The 22,694-nt window shown below is 29.0% G+C and overlaps 5 protein-coding genes across 7 annotated transcripts; 3 read left to right on the top strand and 2 right to left on the bottom strand.

Annotated features, from left to right (window-relative positions):
* Nucleotides 1-2,605: 2,605 nt before the first annotated feature.
* LOC123259655 (aquaporin AQPAe.a-like) lies at nt 2,606-6,928 on the bottom strand. 2 transcript variants are annotated; one of them, XM_044720290.1, is made up of 6 exons: nt 6,835-6,928; nt 6,131-6,306; nt 5,916-6,059; nt 4,253-4,486; nt 4,077-4,157; nt 2,606-2,953 (listed from the first exon to the last, which is right to left on the bottom strand). In XM_044720290.1, exons 2-6 carry the CDS (start codon nt 6,269-6,271, stop codon nt 2,804-2,806), a joined length of 750 nt encoding a protein of 249 aa, XP_044576225.1. In that variant the 5' UTR covers nt 6,272-6,306; nt 6,835-6,928; the 3' UTR covers nt 2,606-2,803. The 2 variants fall into 2 exon arrangements, with proteins under 2 accessions (XP_044576225.1, XP_044576224.1); XM_044720289.1 differs by lacking the exon at nt 6,835-6,928 and adding an exon at nt 6,431-6,589.
* Nucleotides 6,929-7,100: 172 nt separating this feature from the next.
* On the top strand, nt 7,101-9,123 carry LOC123259638 (odorant receptor 13a-like). Its single transcript, XM_044720262.1, has 5 exons — nt 7,101-8,029; nt 8,096-8,195; nt 8,288-8,398; nt 8,471-8,626; nt 8,710-9,123. Exons 1-5 carry the CDS (start codon nt 7,191-7,193, stop codon nt 8,758-8,760), a joined length of 1,257 nt encoding a protein of 418 aa, XP_044576197.1. The 5' UTR covers nt 7,101-7,190; the 3' UTR covers nt 8,761-9,123.
* Nucleotides 9,124-9,152: 29 nt separating this feature from the next.
* LOC123259074 lies at nt 9,153-13,880 on the top strand. The gene is made up of 11 exons (XM_044719341.1): nt 9,153-10,388; nt 10,463-10,562; nt 10,632-10,742; nt 10,838-10,993; nt 11,061-11,110; nt 11,740-11,753; nt 11,853-12,678; nt 13,021-13,120; nt 13,215-13,325; nt 13,457-13,612; nt 13,703-13,880. Exons 1-11 carry the CDS (start codon nt 9,574-9,576, stop codon nt 13,754-13,756), a joined length of 2,493 nt encoding a protein of 830 aa, XP_044575276.1. The 5' UTR covers nt 9,153-9,573; the 3' UTR covers nt 13,757-13,880.
* A 533-nt stretch (nt 13,881-14,413) lies between these two features.
* LOC123259646 (odorant receptor 4-like) lies at nt 14,414-16,662 on the top strand. The gene is made up of 5 exons (XM_044720275.1): nt 14,414-15,225; nt 15,906-16,005; nt 16,067-16,177; nt 16,330-16,485; nt 16,577-16,662. Exons 1-5 carry the CDS (start codon nt 14,414-14,416, stop codon nt 16,628-16,630), a joined length of 1,233 nt encoding a protein of 410 aa, XP_044576210.1. The 3' UTR covers nt 16,631-16,662.
* A 3,145-nt stretch (nt 16,663-19,807) lies between these two features.
* Nucleotides 19,808-22,374, bottom strand: LOC123259648 (odorant receptor 4-like). 2 transcript variants are annotated; one of them, XM_044720278.1, is made up of 5 exons: nt 21,324-22,374; nt 21,142-21,241; nt 20,489-20,599; nt 20,167-20,322; nt 19,808-20,000 (listed from the first exon to the last, which is right to left on the bottom strand). In XM_044720278.1, exons 1-5 carry the CDS (start codon nt 22,112-22,114, stop codon nt 19,947-19,949), a joined length of 1,212 nt encoding a protein of 403 aa, XP_044576213.1. In that variant the 5' UTR covers nt 22,115-22,374; the 3' UTR covers nt 19,808-19,946. The 2 variants fall into 2 exon arrangements, with proteins under 2 accessions (XP_044576213.1, XP_044576214.1); XM_044720279.1 differs by having other exon boundaries at nt 21,338-21,430.
* Between the last annotated feature and the right edge of the window lie 320 nt (nt 22,375-22,694).

Here is a 22,694-nt window from a genome sequence, read left to right as displayed (position 1 = left end):
ATAATATTTTTACTGAATGAATTCTTAAATAAATTGATTCTCAAAACTAAAGAATATTATGTTTCGCCCATAAATACAAATGAAAAAATTTTACAACTGCGTCAAATGGTTTCCAGAGTTTTATTTTGAAGTCTCGAATGTTCTATGGCCCGGTGCAACCAGGTTAAATCGATAAAGGGAATTGCGTCTCAGTTTGGAAGGATGGAGCATAGAAATATACAAACCAACCCGTTAAAAAATTTTTATTATTTACAATTTTTATGAGTTTTAGTGGCTTTTTGATGAAGGTAACATAAAATAACATAAAACTTGATATTTTTATTTATTTTAAAACAGATATAATCATGAATACGATTACTTTTCGTTTTAATTTTTATCTTTTTTTAATACTGAACTATATTTAATAAAACCCGTCTTATTTCACATATTGTCATTTATTATATTTTTTTGGTTCTTGCTATTTGACCATTTGGCCATTAAGATTTATTTACGTATGAGGGTCGTACATTTTGTAATTATATGTACGCTTGAATTTATCTATAATATAAATTTTTATCTAACAATTGTGATTATCAATATTTATAGCTTCAGTAAAAAACAAAAATATTTCTACAGCCTCATTTTAGATTTCATGTTTGTATAGAACATAGAAGAATTCACCTTTATTTTTTTTTTCTAATTATTTGTGATTACAAATAAATTTATGAAAATATTTTTAAATTTTATCAAATGAGTACATTTTTTTTTCTATTTAAATACATTATCTAATTTATTTACAAAACATATTCTGAATAAATTATTATTCCACAAAAAATTTACTAAAATAATAAATATATACTCATAGCTAAAAATTTATTTGTTTCATATTATCATTTTATTTGTTTTTTAGTTTTGAATGTTATGGAATATGATTACATTTTTAACCAACAAGTATTATCCAAGGTAATACATGTTTGTCTTTCTGAGTTCAAGGTCAAGATTATACTACCAGTTTAATGTAGTTCAGCTTGGATGTAGTTCTGTCTCTTTCATTTTGTTCCTCTCTATCTTTCTATAAATATATGTATATGCGTGTATGTATGAATAAATAATACCTATGTGCGGTAAAACATACTTCAGTATACATACTTTATACTTCAGTATCTATTTTAGGTAATTTTTTGATATTAGCAACTATCTATCGTAGTTCAAGTGAGTGTCAAGGAAGTCCTTAGCTTTTTCAGAGGAGGTCTAAAATGTTTTTTTCACGATAAATTCAAATCAACTTCAAGAACTATAATTGTTGATGATACTCTAAAAATAAAAATATTGAACTGAGTTATCCAGTTTTGAGTTAAATATAACTAATTTAATATCAATTTCTAGCTGATTCGCTGGACACATAAAATTGAACTTTAAAATTTAGACTTTAATTTTAACTTAAATATTTCCTTTACTGAACAATTCTTTTAAACAGTTTATGAAACTTGGAGAAAAATTCCTAAAAGTGTAAATTTTGCATAACTTCTCGGAAAAAAAATAAATAACTGCTGCAACAAAACGTAGAATCCTGTGGGAGCAACAGGACAAAACCCTATTGCAACACCAGGAGTTTTATGTTTATTATTTTCATTTATATGTGAGGCATTCCACACCAAACCTTTTAAATGTGTTATTTTAACGCACATCATTTCATTTGCACGCTCAGACGCGTTTAAGGTAGTTGTAGCGTGATAGGCATTTCAACAGAAAATTATGAAATTTTTTTTATTGAAAGATAAATATATTAATAATTCACTACCAAAATTTCAGATCAATTGACCGCACCGTTTTTGAGTAATTAATTTTTGAAATTGCATCTTTTACACGTAGCGGTATAGAGAGATGATAAAGTTAGTATGAAATCTTTGGCCCACTCGAGTGGTACGGAAGATTTCATACTAACTTTACCATCTCTCTATACCTCTACGTGTAAAAGATACAATTTCGAAAATTAATTACTCAAAAACGGTGCGGTCAATTGATCTGAAATTTTGGTAGTGAATTATTAATATATTTATCTTTCAATAAAAAAAATTTCATAATTTTCTGTTGAAATGCCTATCACGCTACAACTACCTTAATAAGTATTTGAACGTTTTGACATCTTAGAAACACACTTATTTTTACACACTAGGATTTGCAGTGATATTCTCTAAAATTTCACTCTTATTTCGAGATATTCAATTCTCTCAGTTTAAGAAATTGACTCTTGGATCAAAAACATAACTCATGGATTAAAAATTTGATTGCATTGATTGAAGATTATATACTTTTGATTGAAGTTCTAGAATTTTTTAAGCTTAAAAAACGAGTTTCAAAACAAGAAATTCTTGAATTAAAACAATATCTTCTCTTCAAAATATGTTTCTTGAATTAAGAATATTTCTGTTGAATAAAGTTTTTTTTTTTTTTTTTTTTTTTTTTTTTTTTTTTCAGTGCAGAGAATTGCTCAGAATTGCTCAAAATTTGTCATATATTTTTATAAATTTTTCTGAAAAAGTGATATTATTATTGCAGGTGATATAAAAACATTTAAAGCAATTAGTAAATAAAAGTATAGAAATATATACACACCAAAAAAAAATTTATTGATAGTACAAAAAATATTAGTGAAAATAGAATTCAGAAATAAAACCTTATATTGCAAATGATGGCAGTAGAATTCTAGATTCCACTAATTCATTCAAGCTCACAAAATATTTTATGCATATTGAACAGATTTCTAGAATTTTATAAGTCTCTATAAATGGCAGCTACTGTTAATTTTTATTGTTTTATAGTTTTATGTTTCTTTAACATCTTCTTTTTGATCACTCTGAACTTCAACTAACTCGATATGATTTGTGTATCTCTTCTTTTTTGGCTCATTGAAGAAGATTTGATAAACGTATGTACCCAACAGTGCACCAAGAGTTGGACCAACCCAATACACCTGTTCAAAAATAATGTCAAAAAATTACGAAAAATAATCTTTCAATCATATTGACCCGAGTAAAAACAGAATTCCGCCGCACCACCGCCGCAACACCGCTGCACGGTTTTTTAAGCGCCACACCACCGCTGCACTACAGCCGTGACAATTTTGGTTATTTTATAAGTGCCGTATCACCGCCGCACCACCGCCGTGACAAGTAAAGAATTTATCTATTCGCCGCACTACCGCCGCACCAGCGCCGTGACAAGTAAATAAATTTCTATTCGCCGCACCACCGCTGCACCACCGCCGCACCACAGCTGTGACGCGCCCGGGTAAAAATAAAATTATTAATTTTTACGAAAAAATAATAAATTTCGTTCGACCGCCGCACCACCGCTGCACCACCGCCGCACCATACCACTGTTTGATGGTATATACATTGAAATAATATATTCGTTGATCATTCAAATAGCTTAACTAAATTTTTTAAGTTAAGTATGGCTTGCAGTGCAGTTGGCAATGTTCGAGACTTCCATGCAGACGATCCAGGTTCGAATCCCATCACAGTTCAATTTTTAAAATTCTTTTAGAGTATTTCGATAGGCGTACCGCTTCTGTGCAACCCGAGGACGAAATTAAAAATCTACATCAACAATACGACTAAAAAAATCAATAATTTCGCGATGCTTTGGCCTGATTTAAAAAAAATTTTTTTTTTTAATATTAGGCATTCGATTAAAAGGAGGTTGATCAATAGGTCTTACATAAAGATTTCTAGTCGCATTATTTATTAATTAATTATTGCGTGATAAATTAATTATGATACCATTTTTTGTGAAATTGTAGGTATGATTTAGCATTGGTGCGGCGGTGGTGCAGCGGTAGTGCGGCGATGCTAGGGGGAGTAAATTTTTAGCGTGCGGCGTAATAGTCCGCCAAACGGCGGTCGTGCAGCGGTGGTGCGGCGGTATGGTGCGGCGGTGGTGCAGCGGTGGTGCGGCGGTCGAACGAAATTTATTATTTTTCCGTAAAAAATAATATTTTCATTTTTACTCGGGGATCAAAAATATTCCCCAATATTTTTAAACAATGTGATTTGTTTTTTTGTTTATAATTACATTTAATTGTAGCAACTTACCCATTGGTTGTCCCATGTTCCATTCCAAAATGCTGGACCGAACGTTCGGGCTGGATTCATGCTGCACCCAGTATAAGGACTCTAATAATTTATAAATTATCAATTCATTATTTTGATGGTATTGTAAGAGTTTGAAGTGTGGATTTTGAATTTTTATTTCAATACATATAACTTACAGCAGCAAATGAAACACCAGCAACAGAGAAACCGAATCTAAGAGCGGTAGAATCAGTAGTATGTGCACATCTTTCATCCCAAGTAGCACAAGCCGTGCATAAAATAATCCCAGTACAAAAAGTTTCAATCAAAATTGCTTGAATAATTGTCAGGTCTTTATGAATAACTGTAACGCATAGTGGAACGGTTGAATTGTCGATACCATCATTAAATAAATGTGTTGGTGTTACTACCTGAGCAGATAATGAATAATTAAACGTAAGAGTTAGATTATTTTAAACGTGAGACGTCAAAGGTTTTAGTTTACTGATTCGATTTTAGCTCGGATAATATCTCGGAAAATGCCTAAACACAGCTCGTGTTAAAAGCAGAACTCAAAATTCCAATTTTAAAAGGTTCTTCACGGAAATTGAATTTTGACACACCTTAATCTATACACTGATAAAAATATTGACTTGACTCAAGAGCCAAACTCTTGACCCAAGAATTCCATTTTGAAGAAAATGATTTTCTTATACCAAGAATAATTTCTTAGCCCAAGAATTTATTCTCTTGAATCAAAAAAATCATTTTCTTCAAAATGGAATTCTTGGTTCAAGAGTTTGGTTCATGAGTCAAGTCAATTTTTTTATCAGTGTATTATTAAGAGAATAAGCGAAATTTTGTGGCCAGTGTAATTATAAGTTAAAATGGGTTTTTATGGTTAAATTTGGTATCATTGGAAAAGTCTTGACTTGAGTTTGTGTCTTTTCAAGGTTAAACTGCATTCGAAAATTCTCTATCTCTAGATACATAATTAAGAAATGACCTTGTATCTTGTGAACTATTGACATTTTTAAAGATATAAGCTCACCCTGACATTACACGCATTGAGACCTTTTATTTGAGTACCCACATCAATTTTTCATATATTTATATATTTTATATATATTATATATATATGTATATATATGTATTATATATATGTATATATTATAATATATATTATATATATGTATATATGAAAAATATATCAAAATGCGTGTGGGTACTCAAATGAAAGCTCTTGATTAGTGTAATATCGAGATGAGCTTATATCTTTAAAAACGTCAATAGTTAAAAAAGTACAGTGCAATTTAACAAAAGTAATTATTTAACAAAACAAAATTTTATTTATTTATAGTTCACAAGTTACGGCAGTCACATAGTGACTGCAAGGTTGCTAGTATTCATTAATATGATTATTACTTATAATTAAAATATGAATTCCTGGCTATTGTATTGCTATTATAGGTGACGATAAAATAACGTGTATGAAGTAGTGACGAGCTTGATAGAAATATAATGGAGACATTTATTTTATAATCTCTGTTGACACTCATAATTTTTTATGGTACTAAATTTAGACACTACATGAAAAATTTAGAAAAGTAACACAAGGAATAATTTAGTTATGAAGGTTAAAGGTTGTGGAGAGGTACAAAATGAGACATCCGAAAAAGTGGCGGAGAATTTTCATTGTCCAAAATAATTTCCAGCGACAAAAAAAAAAATTAAATTCATTTAGTGATTCTAAGAATTTTCAATTTTTTTTCTAAATGTTTCTACTACAGTTGAAAGTAACTTTTTAATTTTTTCAAAAATTGAAAAAAAATTATTTAGCTATGAAAAAATAGTTTATACTTTTAATAAACCATATCCCGCGGTGGCACCAATGAATTGTGCTAGAATATAAACAGCACTGGTTGGAATAGTTTTCAATCCTACAATGGCAGCACCAATTGTTACAGCAGGGTTTAAATGGGCTCCGCTGATATGTCCGATCATCTATTTTTTATTAACAGCCAGGTGTTTTAAGTGCCAATTAAAAAAGAAAATTTACAAATTTATATACAAACCATAATTAGCAAATTAACAGTGAAACCAAATGTAAATGCCATTTGCATCGGCGGAGGTGGATGAGGGCCCATTGTGCCGATGCACCCCATACATCCGATGAAAACTAAAATTCCTGTTCCAACCACTTCTGCAATAAACATAGTCAGTGTTCCTTCTTGAAGTTTCCATTTTATATCTGCATCAGAATGTATATTATCACAATAAATAATGAATGACAATAAGTTTTATTGAAATTATTGTAAAAAGATAGATTATCCAGCAAGATATATGTTGATTTATTTATTTATTAACTAACTCACTTTCTTCATTATTACTAGAACTCATTATTACAAAATTAATAAGTACAAATTTTGAGTTCAACTGATTCAATCACAGTTAATGGCACGACTATATGATTTAACTATAATGACAATCAGAGATAGGTGATTAAAAAAATCACATTATCAATGTGATGGTCACTTTATAAATATATTTTTTATTTTAAATCACGACATAAACTCGAGTAAATTGATATTTTATCATCGTTCCTGAATATTTTTTCAAGTTAATGTTATCTTTTATAGAATTGTTTCCATAAAAAAAAAAAAGAATATAAAAAAATTTATAATTGATAACAATATTTTATCATCAGTTTTATCTATTTGAATAAATATTGCCAAAATTTACATAAATGATCAAGATAAAATGATTTTAATTTCATTACCTTCACTATAAACAATGACTGCTCTTTCAGTTTTACCTTTTTCAAAAATAAAACTCGATTTAAACGGTCTCTTTGATTATCGTATAAAAATAAACATAATTTGTCTTTTGTATTTCATGGAAAATTGAGTAAGTTTGATGACCCATGTAAATTATTAGTTATTACCAAATTGAAATGTACAATCCTATAATTCAAACTAAATTATATTTGAATAATAAATTATGTTAAGTTCAAACGTACATGCGTACTTTGAATCGACTTATTTTTCTCTACCAGTCTTGATAGGCTTGACAGTCTATTTGTAGTGAAGCTTCTGTTTTCTTAAAAAGTATTCTAAATTAACGTCAAAGATATAAATGGAATCTATTTCGATTTCGATGGAAAATAAAAATAATAGCGATTCTCAAAGTAAAACTTTGAAATATCAGAATTTGAATTATAAGTCTGATTCAAATTACGCAGTAAAAGTACCTCGAACTCTTTTAACGCCACTTGGTATTTATCCATTACACGGATCAGATACAAGTTTAAGTAAATTTCTTGTGAAAATTCAAATAATTATAGTTTTTGGCTTAATGTTGTTTCTGCTAGTACCGCACTTCATTTGGACGTTTTTCGATGCTGAAGATCTTAAAAAATTGATGAAGATAATAGCCGCCCAAATATTCAATTCAATAGCTTTGATTAAATTTTGGACCATGATCATCCATAAAAAAAAACTGAGAAATTGCTTGATTCAGATGGACAATAACTGGAAAAATGTATTGTGTGAAGAAGACAGATTAATCATGGTTAAGAATGCTAAAATCGGTAGATTCTTTACAATAGCATATTTAAGTTTGTCATATGGAGGTGCTTTGCCGTATCATATTTTCTTACCATTGTCAGCTGAAAGAATCGTTAAAGAAGACAACAGCACTCAAATACCATTACCGTATCCTACTGACTACGTATTTTTTGTTCCTGAAGATTCTCCTGGTTATGAAATGCTATTCGTAACGCACATTATTATCAGTACGATGATTTTATCAACAAATTGTGGTATATATAGTCTTATAACTACTTACATCACGCATGGATGCTGTCTCTTTGAAGTAGTTTGCCGACATTTAGATGAGTTTTCAAAAAATAGTACAAATGTTGCTTTGAAGAAAGAGCTTTCTTGGATTGTTGAGAATCATAATCGAGCTATTGAGTAAGTATTTTTAAAATAATAATTTATAAGGGACAATTTTTGAATGCAAAAAGAAATTTCTTTTAGATTTGCAGGAGTACTTGAAAGTTCGCTTAATGTTGTGTTTCTCTGTGAAATGGTTGGATGTACGATAATAATTTGTTTTTTGGAGTATGGTGTTATTATAGTATGTACAAAATTAATAAAGAAAGAAAAAAAACTATTTTAAGTTCGGATCTATAATTATCGTTGATAAATAAAATTTAAAAATCATTTCAGGATTGGGAAGATGGTCAATTATTAGGTTTGGTAACATATGTTATATTGATGACATCTATTTTCGTTAATTGTTTTATTATTTCTTTTGTTGGAGAGCGTTTAAAAGAACAAGTATTTATGAAAATTTTAAATAACAATTGCATCTAAAAATTTCAGCTACTTATATTATTTTTGTGTTTAAAGAGCATTAGAGTTGGTGAGCGAGCCTACGCAGCACACTGGTACTCTTTACCGAAAAGTTTTGCGTATGATTTAATGCTCATAGTGATAAGAACAAGTCAACCAGTGACCTTGTCTACCGGTAAAGTCAGTGACTTATCTCTTGCAGGATTCGCTGGTGTAAGATTTTTTTTTTAGTTTATATTAATTACAATTACTTACTAACACAATCAACAGCAGCCTAATAAAATTTTAAATAACAGGTTGTCAAAACTTCGGCAGCATACTTGAATTTCATCAGAGCTGTTGTCTAAAGACTCGATAGTTTTTCAGCCAAATAGTCACAAATATTAGAAAGATTTCAGTATTTTTTAATAATATATAAATAAAACTGAATTTTCATTTCATATATATGATACGTATTATTATATAATAAAAAATATGTTCTTTAACAAAAATAATAAGAATCATCATATCTTTTACAGAAATGTACTTTTTATTAATTTTCTAGATTTTATGACGGAAAATACAATACTTCGATTTTTGATAAACACCTGTTATGTGTATCAACACTTATAAGCCAGTCAGTTGCTCTATTTAATTTTTTTTTCTTAACTCTCATTATTTCGAATAAAATCATTCTTCACGAAAATAATTGGTAATTAATAAAAGTGCACTTGGCCGTCAAATTATTTTCCAACAATTTTTTTATTCCGTCAAAATGTTTATGCTTAGGCGTATATTTTATCATTTAATGACTAATTCTTATTTATGGTTAAATCTCTGATAAATACTATTATTTCTAATATTATACTTTCGATACTACAGCATACAACTCACCCGGTTATTCACCTCTGATCTCATATAAAGAAATTACCATAATTGTGCTTGAATTATGTAATTTTGTAATTTAATCAACTTTTTTATTCATATACATACGATGTTCAATTTAAGTAGAGCCTATTATAAACTTATAATGTTTATAAGTTGATATTTTCATTCAATTAAATTAATAAGTTAATAATTTGTGTACGCAAGCGTATTACAGTATATTTTCAGCATTTGAAACCTTTTAACTGTTCAAGTATTATATCTTCATTTCTAAAAGTAGAGACCGAACGTTGAATATGAAGCAAAAAGCATTAGCGAACTCAAAAGCTTTTGAGCAAAGTAATAATTCTGTGGAAGAAGACATAGAATATGCAATTCAAGTAAATCGATGGCTTCTTTCTCCCCTTGGTATTTGGCCATTGTCATCAAAATCAAATTTACTCAAAAAAATAATTCAATACTTAATAATAATTATATGTTCATTGCTATTAATATTTATAATTGTTCCTGGAAGTCTTTTTACTTATGTGAAAATAAAAAATCCTGCAATAAGAATAAAACTAACCGGAGCATTAAGTTTTTGTGTTATGGCAATAATGAAATATTATTCACTAGTGTCGGGGCGTAAAAATATTGCAAATTGCATTCAGCACTTGATTTCAGATTGGGTGCAAGTAAATTCATTAAGTAATCGTGAAATTATGCTGAATTATGCTCAGCTAGGACGTTTTGGTTCGATAATTTGTGCTATTTTCATGTACGGTGGAGGTTTATTTTACGCAGGTATTCTTCCGCACGTATCTCCAAGTGTTAAAAATGAAAATAATCTCACTATTAGGCCAATTGCATACCCAAGTTATTTTTTGATTTTCGATCCACAACAAAGTCCAGCTTATGAAATAGTTTATTCTTTGCACTGCTGCTGTGCATTTGTAATGCATTCGGTTACAAGTGCAGCGTGCAGCCTTGCGGTGGTTTTTGTGATGCACGCATGTGGACAATTAGATATTCTTATTGCTTGGTTAAATAATCTGGTGGATGGTAATGAAAACCCCCTCGGAATCAATGGAAGATTTTCAGAAATTATTGAGCAACATACAAAAACTCTTAGGTATTTATAAATTACTCTTTAAATTAAGACTTACCTTCAAGAATAATGTAACATGAAATTTTTGGTTCGAAAAGATTTATTGCTAGTACTGAAAATGTTCTGTGTGAAATTTGTCTTGTTGAAGTTATTGGGTGTACTTTAAACATTTGTTTTTTAGGATATTATTTGATGTTAGTGAGTAAATTTTAATTATTAATAACGACGTGCATACTTATTACTAATAACTAAAATTTTTTGATAAAGGAATGGGAACAAAGTGACGCGATTGGAATAATGACTTATACAATACTTTTAATATCCTTTATTTTCAACATATTTCTTTTTTGCTACATTGGCGAACTTCTCAAAGCTAAAGTATAATTTTATTTAATTAGCCTTTTTAAGGTTGATTAATAATGATTATTTTAAACTGGCAATTGTGTAATAAAAAGTTTTCAAATTTAACGTAGTGCAGCGAAGTTGGAGAAACAACTTTTATGATTGATTGGTATCGTTTGCCTGAAAGAAAAGCACTTGGATTGACTTTAACAATCGCAACGGCACAAAATCCAATCACAATAACTGCAGGAAAGATTTTTAATCTTTCGTTAAATGGTTTTTGCACGGTAGGTATACTTTTTAACTTATTTCCAATTTCCAAATGCTATTACTTAAATAATTTATATTTTTAAGGTGATTCGAACATCTGTTACATATTTGAATCTTCTTCGTACATTCATGGAGTGAAATAAAAATTTTATTCTAATGACATGAATATATTTTTATTAAATTTAACGTATGCTAGAATAGAATATTAATCGCAGAATCATTTTGCTGAAAAAGTAAAATTTTTCTGTGTAAATTAAATGTATTAATAATTATATTTAATTCGTTAAAATAAAAACTTGTTAAAATTTCATTGATATTTGGTTGTTGAAATTAACCATTAATATTTGGATCATAATTCATTAAATCTCCAATTATTTAATTAATTTTGACAAAAATTAAAGAAACTTCTTATGTATTGAAGAGTAGCATTTATAACACTTAAATGATTTATTAAATTCCATTTTTTTATTTGAAAAAAAAAAGAATAATTTTAGAAATTTTCGAAAAATTATTTTTAGTACTTGATAGAAAATGATAAAAACGTCCTTGCGATATAATAAGTACATATAAAAATAGGTTCATAAAACTTGATAAAAAAAGTATAATACGTACTTTTTAAAAACAATTACTGAGAGTAAGTTTTTCTTTCTGCCTATTGATATGAGATGATTGAGAGAAAAAAATAACTGTTAATTGATTTCTTTGTTATAACTGTAGGAAAGTAATTTTATTTAATGGCCATTAAATGACTATTAATGGCTAGTATTAAAACTATTAGTAATTTTAAAATAAAACTTCAAATTCACTGCGCAAGCGTAAGTAGTATTCTTCAATGTTATCGAAAGAAGAAGAGTTAGTTGAATGAGAATCTTCCAGCAAAGAAAAATTTACTTAAAAATATCGTTGATGGAGAGAATGTGAAATATAAAATGAAAAATTCAACAATGATTAATGAAAATTATGCATTGCAAATCAATCGATGGTGTCTTGAATCACTGGGAATATGGCAATTTGTAATGAAATCGTCTTACTTTGAAAAAATAATGGCTGTTTTTTTGATTATTATTTGTACATTTTTACTAGGATTTATCATAATTCCGGGTATATTATTCGCATTCGTTTTAATTAAAGATCCTGCGATAAGACTTCAGGTTTCTGGAGTTTTAAGTTTTTGTGTTATGGGAATTATGAAATATTATTATTTAAATTTAAAAAAAAGGCAAATCAGTGACTGTATAAATCATTTAATTTCTGATTGGAAGAAGATTAGTAATAATGATGACAAAATGATAATGATAAGCTATGCAAAATTTGGCCGTTATAGTTCTATATTGAGTGCCATATTTATGTACGCAAGTAGCGTATTTTACGCCGGAATATTACCTTTTATGTCACCAGGGATGAAAAATGAGGATAACATTACAATGAGAAATTTAGCTTATCCTTGTCACTTTATAATCTTTAATGAACATGAAAGCCCAGCTTATGAAATTGTTTTCTTTATTCAGTGCTGCTGTTCTTTTGTGATGGCATCAATAACGAATGGTGCCTGCAATTTAGCTACAGTATTTATAATGCACGCTTGTGGCCAGTTAGAGATTTTAACGTCATGGTTAAATAATATTAGAAATAATGATAGCAAAAGTAAAGATATGTACTCAAAATATTCTGCCGTTATTGAACAGCATGCGACAACTTTGAGGTAAGATTTTAAACTATTATAATTTATCATTTTTTTTTCATGCCACCCGCATCGAAGCTACAACCTTGGATGCGTATTTAGCCAGTCGAAATAAGACTTTTTCAGAAAGGATTTTGACAAATAAAAAACATTAAACACTAAAGAAAACACAAAACAATCGCTCAAATTTTCGGTACAGATAAGTATATAGTCTTGTTTTGACTGACTACAAACATTAAAAGTTGCAGTTTTTATACGGATGATATGAAAAATATAGCGTGTAGCAAAAAATTTTAGGTGAATACTGAGATAATAAAGTCACATAAAACGAATCCTAATAATATTTTGTATATTTCTATGTAGATTCATTAATAAAGTTGAAAAATTATTTCAACAAATTTGTTTTGTTGAGGTTGTTGGGTGTACTTTAAATATTTGTTTGTTAGGATATTATACGCTAATTGTAAGTATTTTTTCAATGTATCACAACTATCATTAATTTTAATTTTATTGTGAATTAAATTTAGTTTTATTTCATAAAAATAATACTTTTCAAGGGGTGGAGTCAAAACGATACAGGTGGGGTAGTAACATATCTTCTGCTATTAACATCGTTTGTTTATAACATTTTTTTATATTGTTATATGGGTGAAATGCTTACGCAAAAGGTTAATTTTAATAAAATTTTACCACACTGCACAACTTTTTCCAAATATATAATTAATTAACATGCAAAAAATAGTTATTCTTTTTCTTGCGCAAATAAAAAAATTTTTGATAAAAAAAAACATTTTTTTAGTGCCAGGGTGTAAGTAATGTGGTATATTTGACTGATTGGTATGAGTTACCTGTTAAGCTAGCTCGAGGATTCATTTTATCAATTGTCATAGCTCAAAATTATGAGCCTTTGAAAGCGGGAAAATTGATATATCTATCTATAAATACTTTTGGTACGGTGAGTATAGAAGAAACAATAAATAAAATTTTTTGCATTTTGCTTTTATTATTATTACATGTTTTTATTTACAACTAAATTATGTTGCAGGTAATTCGCACGTCAGTGGCCTATCTTAATATCTTACGAACATTTATGGCATAAGCAAGTCTGATAAGTTAATGAATAATATTTTTCTCAGTCTCATTAGAATATAATTTTATAGAAAATGAGTAACAAATGTTCACTGACATGATGAATAAAAATTAAAATATATTTTATGAAGAAGGACTAAGTTTTGATCGATAAAAATTAAAAAAAAAATTATGTCCATATTTTATCCTTAATATTTTGTGAGAAATTGAAATCCCAAAATCTCTTAGTTGTGAAAAAAATTTTTTTTTCAAAACTTCTTCTATTTAATAGACTTATTTTTTTTAACATTCAATATAAAACAATAATCTATATCAACGTCTTTCGAGTTCCAAACTTTAATCACGAAAAGCAGTACGACAGAATTTATTCTCTTTATAATAAAAATTCGTCCTCACAGCTTCATTACACAATGAATGTTTTTTTATAAATTTCTTTTATTAGACATTAAAGAAACTATAAAAATAACTTATAAATCAATAAAGACTAACAGTTTTTGTGGATTATTCTTGGTAAAACTTTTAATGTTTTTGCGACAACTTTTTATCCACTTCATTTCAAATATTAATAGAATTAATTCATCAAGAACGCATGCGCTGTAACAGCAACTTTTCGTAATTAAACATAATATTATATTAGTCTGTTTTATATTTTCAAGTAATAACAATCATGAGGAATGAAATAGAAATTATCGGTCCTATTCCTGACTTAACAGAACAATCTAAAAGTGATATAAAATATAGTATAGAGCTTATCCGTTGGTTTTTAACACCTATTGGAATTTGGCCAACAAGTTCGGGTACTTGCGAAAAGATTCTGTCTGAAATTTTAGTGATCGTTAGTTTTTGTTTAATATGTTTCCTCTTAATACCATGTAGTCTACATACTTTCCTCAATGAAAAAGATCCACGGATGAAAATGAAAATGATTGGCCCTTTAAGTTTTTGCCTTATGGCCATCAGTAAATATTGTTTTTTAGTTATGAGAAAAGAAAAAATTCGTGAATGCTTGAAACATATTCAAATAGACTGGCGCCGAGTTCAATTATCGACTGAACGAGATGTAATGCTCACAAATGCTAAAGAAGGTCGTTTCATTGCTAATCTATCAGCAACATTTATGTACGGAGGAGGATTCTTTTATCACACGATAATGCCGCTGACAGCTGGTTCTTTTGTGACTCCTGACAACATAACTATTCGCCCATTGACGTACCAAGTTTACGATCCTCTCTTTGCAGCTCAAAAAACTCCGTCTTATGAAATTGTCTTTACCATTCAGTGGTTTTCAGGTTTTGTACTATATAGCATAACAATCGGAACATGCAGTTTAGCTGCAGTCTTCGTTCTCCATGCATGCGGACAACTTAAAATTGTCATGTCGCGACTGGAAAATTTGATTGACGGGACAAATGAAAAAATGACTGACATTTTGGAAAGTCGAATAGCTCAAATTGTACAACTTCATCTTCGGGCATTCAAGTAATTGTATGATACTCTACTATACACGAAAAAAAATTAACTTCATTCAAGAGAAAAAGTTTTGAACTAAAAAAAATTATTTTTGAGAGCTCTTGATTGTCTTTAATTAAGACCAAAAATTCTTGAATCAAAGAAAATTTCTAAGATCAAGATTTTTTTCACGTAAATTAAGACGATGAAGCTCTTCAAAATGATTTTCTTGGTTCAAAAATTGTTCTCTTGAATCAAGTTAATTTTTTTAATAACATAGTTCTATATGGCCGGTTTTGGTTAACTCATGGCCATATATCAATCGATACACGAGAATAAACAAATAATTATGCCCTATTTGAGCATATCAGGCCAGATAAAAAAAATTTTTCACGTGTGTTGAACTTAAATTGGATGTCCGCTGATTTATAAATACATTCATGAAGTTCTAATTTATATCGTCTAAAAATACCATTAATTTAAAATTACATGAAAAAATTATATGAAAAAAGAGATAATTTTGGCTGTTAGAGTTAAATTACATGTCAAAAATTCAAAGTAAAAGCATTTCATAAATAATTTTAGTTATAAGTAGATAAAAAGATTTAACATCTGTAAAAGTCATAATATGAAGACGAATTGAGTAATACATTTAATAGAATAAACAAAAAAATCTTTTATTTATAAACATTAATATTAATAATTATCAGTTTTATAGTTCGCACTGAAAAAATTTTAAATGAAGTATGCCTTATCGAATTTATTGGCTGTACGATGAATATATGTTTTCTTGGTTACTACTTTATGACAGTAAGTATTGTTGTTAAAACAAAAATATAATATGACTAGATCTTACAGTTTTGATTTTTAGGAGTTCGAAAGAGCGGAAACAATAGCTACCGTCACGTATTGTGTTCTTCTGGTGTCGTTTACGTTTAATATTTTCATTCTTTGTTATATTGGTGAAATGCTAACTCAACAAGTAATTGGTTTTTTTATGATTAATTTATAATTTAGTTCGATTATTATGATATAATTATAATAAGTAATAAAAAAATTTTCAGAGCAACGAAAACCAACAGTACTACTTTCATAACACATTAATGAATATGATGAAATTTTTATAATTTTTAGGGTCTCAAAGTGGGATTAACAGCTTATATGATCAATTGGTATGAATTATCAGGAAGGAAAGCAAGAGATTTAATATTACTTTTGGCAATAGCTAACTATCCTAATAGTATAACAGCTGGAAGAATGGCTGAGTTATCTTATAATAGTTTTTGTGGGGTAAACATGGAATTTATTTACTTGCTTCGTCGGTAAAATACTTCTATTTAGTCTTAAGCTCACTTATATTTTGAATTTTTTTTTCTTTCAGATTCTTAAAAGTGCAGCTGCATATTTAAATTTGTTACGAACTGTTGTGATGTAATCATTTTGACACTAATTTGGAATGAAAATGATTAAAATCACTTGTTATCGAATTATTGACTTAGATTTAAACTCTGTCAAAACTTTTAAAATATAATTTATATATCTTATCAATATTTCGATGCAGCGATTAAAAGATTTTTATTTTCTTTTTAAATATCATAGAATTTAATTTGCAATTTTGTAAATTATTATTAAATGGACATTGCTTCACAGGCATGAACAAGGCTTGTTTTTGTAGAGAATTGAAGCCGAAAAAATATTTTTGAATATCGTTGATTAATCCACGCTCATAATAAAATTAACTGGTAATTATTTACAAGTGGGGTCAACCACATTTTGGGCCATAACTAGGTGAAAAATTAACATTTTCAAATTTTTAACTACCCGCTAATAAAATTGAAAATTTTCAAAAGTTGGGAAGTTATTGGTTTCTCCCCGTTTTTAGAAAATTAAATTTTCAATGAAAAAACTTCCCCGAATGTTACCGCGATGATGTCCGTATGTCTGTATTTATGTGTGTATGTGTGTGTGGCCGTAGTAAACCTCTCATAACTTTTGAACGGCTTGACCGATTTCATCGCGGTGGGCACCATTCGAAGAAGCTTGACCAAACTTAGTTTGTGAATACGCTTTGGACTGATTCAAACCGGTAGATTTTGAGAAATCTCAAAAAAACTACAAAAAAAATTCTTTTAAATGTGGTTTTTTTGGAATAACTTTTAAACGGCTTTATCGATCGATTCCAAAAGAGAAATTGGACTGGTCTTCACTATAGTTGGCTTACATACAACTGAATAATTTTTGGATGCTAACAGTTAGCTCGCAGACTTAGTCAATCGAAGATCGACTGACTAACGACCAGCTCAACTGACTGGAGCAGGGTTCCGAGCTCCCCACTCCGAGAACCAAGACTACCAACTCGGACTCAGTGCTACCCAGTGCCTAAAAAATGATACTGACGAAGGCCGGTACATAAGGTTTCTTCACGAGCACGAGTTTATCAAAATGTACTGTGACAAACTTAATAAAAGAGCTTTACGATGCAACTTACTAAATTTCAACATCTTGCTTAGTTCAGTAATTACACCAAGTTGAAGTGGTAAAAACATCAATTTTTACGATTTTTTAAATTTCAAAATCCTGTCATTTCCAAACTACTCGTCCGATTAAGCTCATCTTCAAACTTAACCTTAGTCTTTATTGATATATAAAGTATGCTGAGTTTGAGAAGAACCCGAGTCGAAATTTAGAGCCTATATAGAACCCTTTAGTCCGAAATAGATCCGACTGAGAGCTCTGTAGTCCCATAGCTCCGATTTTGAACCCACAGATCCGAACATTCACCAAGAGGTCCGATTTTGAACCCTCAAGTCCGTCAACATTAGCCTCTTCATAAATTTTTATTAACTACAATTAAATTATGCATGACATAAAAAATTAAAAATTAAAAATAAAAAAGTAAAATAATATGAATTAACTCATGTACACAGAAAGAAAAATTTCTTGACTGGAGAACAAAATTCTTGGCTCAAGAAAATTTTCGGGTGCCTGAAGGAAGGCCGAAGTTGTGTTGGCCGAAGTAAAAATTTTTCTTGAAATTCTATTCTTGGTGGAAGTCATTTGTTCTTAATTCAAATTATCATAAATACTTGTTACAATAAGTTTTTGTATTTGATCAAGATTTTTAGATACTTTAGAGAAGCAGCGCCACTTACTTCAGCTGAGAAAAAAATTTTCTCACCTTGAGAAAATTTTTCTCTTGAATATTTGATACCCATTTTATATCATTTTAGCGTGCAATTATACATATTAAATGGAAACAAATGATGAAATATTATTTGATCTTCCCATTTGAAATGTTAATCAATAAAAATGTAAATGAAAATTTACTTCTATCTTTATATTTCATTTTTTGAAGTAAGAGAGAAATTTTCTCAAGACTAGAAAATTTACTTCTATCAAGAACTAAATTTTTTGGAGCAAGAGGCCGAATTTTCTTAAAAAAACAAGATTTTCTTGACTTAAATAAATTTTCTTGGATCAAGATACGTATTTCTTAAAGCAAGACAATGAATTTTGTTGGAATAAGTGAAATTTCTTGTGTTAAAAAAAAATTTTTTTTTTCGCTTAAGAAAATAATTAGGAAGAAAAATATTTTCTTGGCTCAAGTGAACCTTTTTTTCTGTGTAGGAGTCCCCAGAATTGAACGACGGGGCCAAGCTTGCGCCAAGACTGAACAACTCAGTCTCGGCCGTTCCTTTGGTGAACCAGACTTGAACCAAGACTGGCTCATCTAGCTCTGGCTATTTAATGGTGTGCTAGGTTTGGGTCAAGACTGAATAACTTAGTCTTGGCCATTCAATGAAAAATCTAAAGTTAATTAATCATTAAGTAAAAGAAGGGGGAGGGGGCAAAACGGACCTATTAAGACAAAAATGTTGAAATCCTTAATGTTTTTCTCTGATTTTACGTTTTTTTTAGTCCTTTGCCAAGTATTTGACATTAATTTGTTCTGTTTATTGAAAATGTGGGGCAAAATGGGCCACTTTCAGAAAATATTATCATATAAGTTTTTCAACTTGTCTTACTTTTTTTGGCCTTTTACTGAGTTTATGGTATTAATTTTTTTGTGTCTATCGAAATTAAAAAATTGAGTAAAGCGTTTTTTCTCGCATATTCTATAAACTCACATTAAGATGATCCTCTCCACATTCCTTTCTCAATCCTTTCTTACCAATATCCTGTTACGTGAATGTGGAACGCTTCACGTAATAATTACCGTAACTCCTATTCTTTTCCGCTTCACAGCATTATTTATATTTGTAAAAATGCTTGTCGTAAGATGGACGGTGTGGCTTAATGTTTATAGAACAAGCGAAAAGAAATTTAGTATAGACCGAATAGCTCAAATGGTAGAGTAGCCGACATGTCTTCGGAAGGTTCTGGGTTCGAATCCCAGTCCGAGCTATTTAATAATTTTTTCTCGCATATTCTATAAACTCACATTAAGATGATCCTCTCTACATTCCTTTCTCAATCCTTTCCTACCAATATCCTGTTACGTGAATGTGGAACGCTTCACGTAATAATTACCGTAACTCCTATTCTTTCCCGCTTCACAGCATTATTTATATTTGTATTTATATTTACAAATATTTTACTATAAAAGTTGTTTATATTGCGCCAAATGACATTTTTAAAAACGTTTTTCGTTGATTCTAAGAAATGTCCATTTAATTTCATGTATAGAAAAATCACTTTTTCTATAACTATTTTCCATGTAGTTTTAATAATATGTTCAATCATTTATTATTTTACTCAGTTACAGTTCTAAGCATATTTAAGTACGCTACTGAAGTTTTGATAATCTGAAACAAGAGATAAATTATAAAATTAAAAAAAATTTATTTTTTAAAAATTTGTTAATGATATTAAATGCTATAAAATAAGCCGGCTGAAGAGAAAAATTTTGCGGGTAGACAAGAGACAAAAAATTGAAATGAATTGAACTATATATTAATAAATGCTGCTTACATTGCCAAAACTGCGGAGCGATAGGTCAAGCATACCACCAGCAGTTAATTGACGTTGATTCTTTGACGAGGCAATCGTGAGCATCAAATACTTACCTTTGTTCCTAGGTATTTTATACCAATTTATCATATAAGTGGATTCTCCGATTGAAGAACACTGTTAAGAGTATAATTATGAAATTTTTTGATCAAAAACTAATATAATATGGTTGGAAAAATTAATATCATTCAATGCGATTGTAAAAGAATGTTTAGTGCATGTTCATAGAAATAATTCTGAGAATGACTTCATTTCAATTATTGTTCATACGAGTTTAGATTACCTGTTGGTTTAGAATCTCTCCAATGTAACAAAATATGAATATATTGAAGGTTAATGCTGTCAGTAACATTAAATATGTCAAAATATTTATTGTTTCACTATTGCTCCATTCCTATAAAGATATTCAGTGCTAAATAGTTGTACGTTAGATAAAAAAAATAAAAGAATTATCATTTTATTTTTAAACTAAATGCTTGACAATAAAAATGCTCCTTCATATCTGCAGTAAACTTTTGAGTTTAAATTTTGGTGTCAATTTCTTCGCAAATAATAGTAAAATTTAAACTTTTAAATTAAAGTGAAAGCTCAGATATTAGTTTTAATTCATATTTATTGTGTGTTGATATGCAAATTATTGCAAGATTATTACCGATACTTTTGTATTGTTTTGCTCAAAAGAAAAAACTTTGAACCAAAGAGATTATTTTGAAGAATTTCATTTTTTTGAAGCAAGAATTTTTTCAGCTTAGCTCAAGATAATGAAACTCTTCTGAATGGTTCTTTTGGTTCAAGATTTTTTCTTTTCAATCTAGTAAATTTTTTCACAAGGGTACTGTTTTTGTCAATAATCAAAGACAGGTTGTTATTATAATTAAAAACTATAAATATTATATTCATCATCAATAATTGTGAATAAAGCATTTTTAATCTTACTGTCATGCAGTAATATTCCAATAAACAGATAATCATAGTTGATGCTCCAACTTCAACAAGACAAACTTCACGTAACATTCTTTCAATACTTTTTGAGAAACTAAAAATTATTCAAAAATTTTATTAGTAAAAAAAATATCGAATAAATGAAAAAAAGATATGAAAATATTGAAGAAATTAACTCTAAAATTCTAACATGGCTTTGTATTATAGATGCAATTCGATTATCAATAGTATCATTTGTTTTTGAATTCTCTTTCTTTAGCAAATTTTGTAATTGTGATTTGAGTATGTCAACTTGTCCACAGACGTGAGTAGCAAATATAGCAGCTAAATGGCAAGCTCCTGTTGTAATGGTTTGCATTACCATACCGCATGTGAAATGAAGAAAAAAAATGAATTCGTAGATTGGAGTTTTTTGACAGTTGAAAAAAATTTCATTTCCTGGGTAAACAAGCGGTCGAATTGTTTCATTAAGTTCATTTAATGTAGTACCTTTCCACATGGGCATAAATGTGTGGTATGAAACACCGCCAGAAAACATAAAAATTGCACATAGTTTAGTGATGTTACGACCAACATTAACACTTTCGATCATTTTTTGTCGATCTTCCTCTGTTTTTACTCTAGCCCAATCAGCTTTGAGATGATTTAAACAATTTGTTATAATATTAGAACGATACATTATGAAGTAATATTTACAGCAATTGGTAAGACAAAAACCAAAAGGCCCCATTAAAATAATTTTCACAGCCGGATCAGTTTCTCTGAAGATCATATGTACACAGCATGGCATAAAAGTTATGAACATTATGAATAAATTTACAAAAATAATTAAAACTGACGATAATTTACTAGTTAAACTACAATCTATTATGACAAACGACCAAACCCCGAGAGGCTTAAGTATCCATTTAGTTAATTTTAAATTATAATTTATGTCTTCCAAAAGCCCACTATTCTTAATAATCATAATTTTTATCGTGACAGTAATAAAGATTAACTATGTTTCATAAGAAGCTAACAATCGCGTTACTATATCGAATAGTTGTTGAATAAAAGCCGATTAAAAATGAGTAAGAAGTGCTACTCACAAATAACTTCTTCTGAAGCAAACTATTTTTGCGCATGCGTTAAAAAGTTGTAAATATACATGTATAAACTTTAGTTGTATACACAAACTACCCTCTTAGTAATACTTGAAAAGTAAAATAAAAGTTTATACTTCACTACAGTTTTAAAAAATTTTAATATTCTAAAGAAAAATAAAAGTTTACAACAGTTTTTAAGTTTTAAAATATCCTTAACTGACACAAAGGCTTGCTGGTTGTTCAAGTCTTAAAATATCCCTTGATAACGAAAGTTTAAGTATCAACTAAAGTTTTTTATTTTCTTTGTTTTCAATAATGTATACATTTTTGGTAACAAAAGATTGTAATGAAAATCTAAAAATTTTTGATTCAGGAAAATGAAATAGCATGAAAATTGAAGCTTATTCCACACAAGCTTTCAAATGCAATTGACAGAAAGTTAATGTTATCGGTTATCGCATT

Source organism: Cotesia glomerata, linkage group LG2 (genome assembly GCF_020080835.1).
Source record: "Cotesia glomerata isolate CgM1 linkage group LG2, MPM_Cglom_v2.3, whole genome shotgun sequence".
Lineage (NCBI taxonomy): Eukaryota > Metazoa > Arthropoda > Insecta > Hymenoptera > Braconidae > Cotesia > Cotesia glomerata.
Note: the sequence above shows the minus strand (reverse complement) of the source record. Positions and strands in the feature narration are given on the sequence as shown.

Excerpts from the sequence above, each read along its gene's own strand:
- LOC123259655 (XM_044720289.1), bottom strand. The coding sequence starts at position 6,455 with ATGAGTTCTAGTAATAATGAAGAAA. Across the intron at positions 4,487-5,915 it reads CGGGATATGGTTTATTAAAA|GTAGTAACACCAACACATTT; the intron begins GTATAAACTATT and ends TTATCTGCTCAG. Across the intron at positions 4,158-4,252 it reads CTGGTGTTTCATTTGCTGCT|AGTCCTTATACTGGGTGCAG; the intron begins GTAAGTTATATG and ends ATAAATTATTAG.
- LOC123259074 (XM_044719341.1), top strand. The coding sequence starts at position 9,574 with ATGAAGCAAAAAGCATTAGCGAACTCAAAAGCTTTTGAGCAAAGTAAT. Across the intron at positions 10,389-10,462 it reads CAACATACAAAAACTCTTAG|ATTTATTGCTAGTACTGAAA; the intron begins GTATTTATAAAT and ends TGGTTCGAAAAG. Across the intron at positions 10,563-10,631 it reads TAGGATATTATTTGATGTTA|GAATGGGAACAAAGTGACGC; the intron begins GTGAGTAAATTT and ends TTTTTGATAAAG.
- LOC123259646 (XM_044720275.1), top strand. The coding sequence starts at position 14,414 with ATGAGGAATGAAATAGAAATTATCGGTCCTATTCCTGACTTAACAGAA. Across the intron at positions 15,226-15,905 it reads CTTCATCTTCGGGCATTCAA|TTTTATAGTTCGCACTGAAA; the intron begins GTAATTGTATGA and ends AATAATTATCAG. Across the intron at positions 16,006-16,066 it reads TTGGTTACTACTTTATGACA|GAGTTCGAAAGAGCGGAAAC; the intron begins GTAAGTATTGTT and ends TTTGATTTTTAG.
- LOC123259638 (XM_044720262.1), top strand. The coding sequence starts at position 7,191 with ATGGAATCTATTTCGATTTCGATGGAAAATAAAAATAATAGCGATTCT. Across the intron at positions 8,030-8,095 it reads AATCATAATCGAGCTATTGA|ATTTGCAGGAGTACTTGAAA; the intron begins GTAAGTATTTTT and ends AATTTCTTTTAG. Across the intron at positions 8,196-8,287 it reads TGGAGTATGGTGTTATTATA|GATTGGGAAGATGGTCAATT; the intron begins GTATGTACAAAA and ends AAATCATTTCAG.
- LOC123259648 (XM_044720278.1), bottom strand. The coding sequence starts at position 22,114 with ATGATTATTAAGAATAGTGGGCTTTTGGAAGACATAAATTATAATTTA. Across the intron at positions 20,323-20,488 it reads GAGAGATTCTAAACCAACAG|TGTTCTTCAATCGGAGAATC; the intron begins GTAATCTAAACT and ends TACTCTTAACAG. Across the intron at positions 20,001-20,166 it reads CGCTCCGCAGTTTTGGCAAT|ATTATCAAAACTTCAGTAGC; the intron begins GTAAGCAGCATT and ends CTCTTGTTTCAG.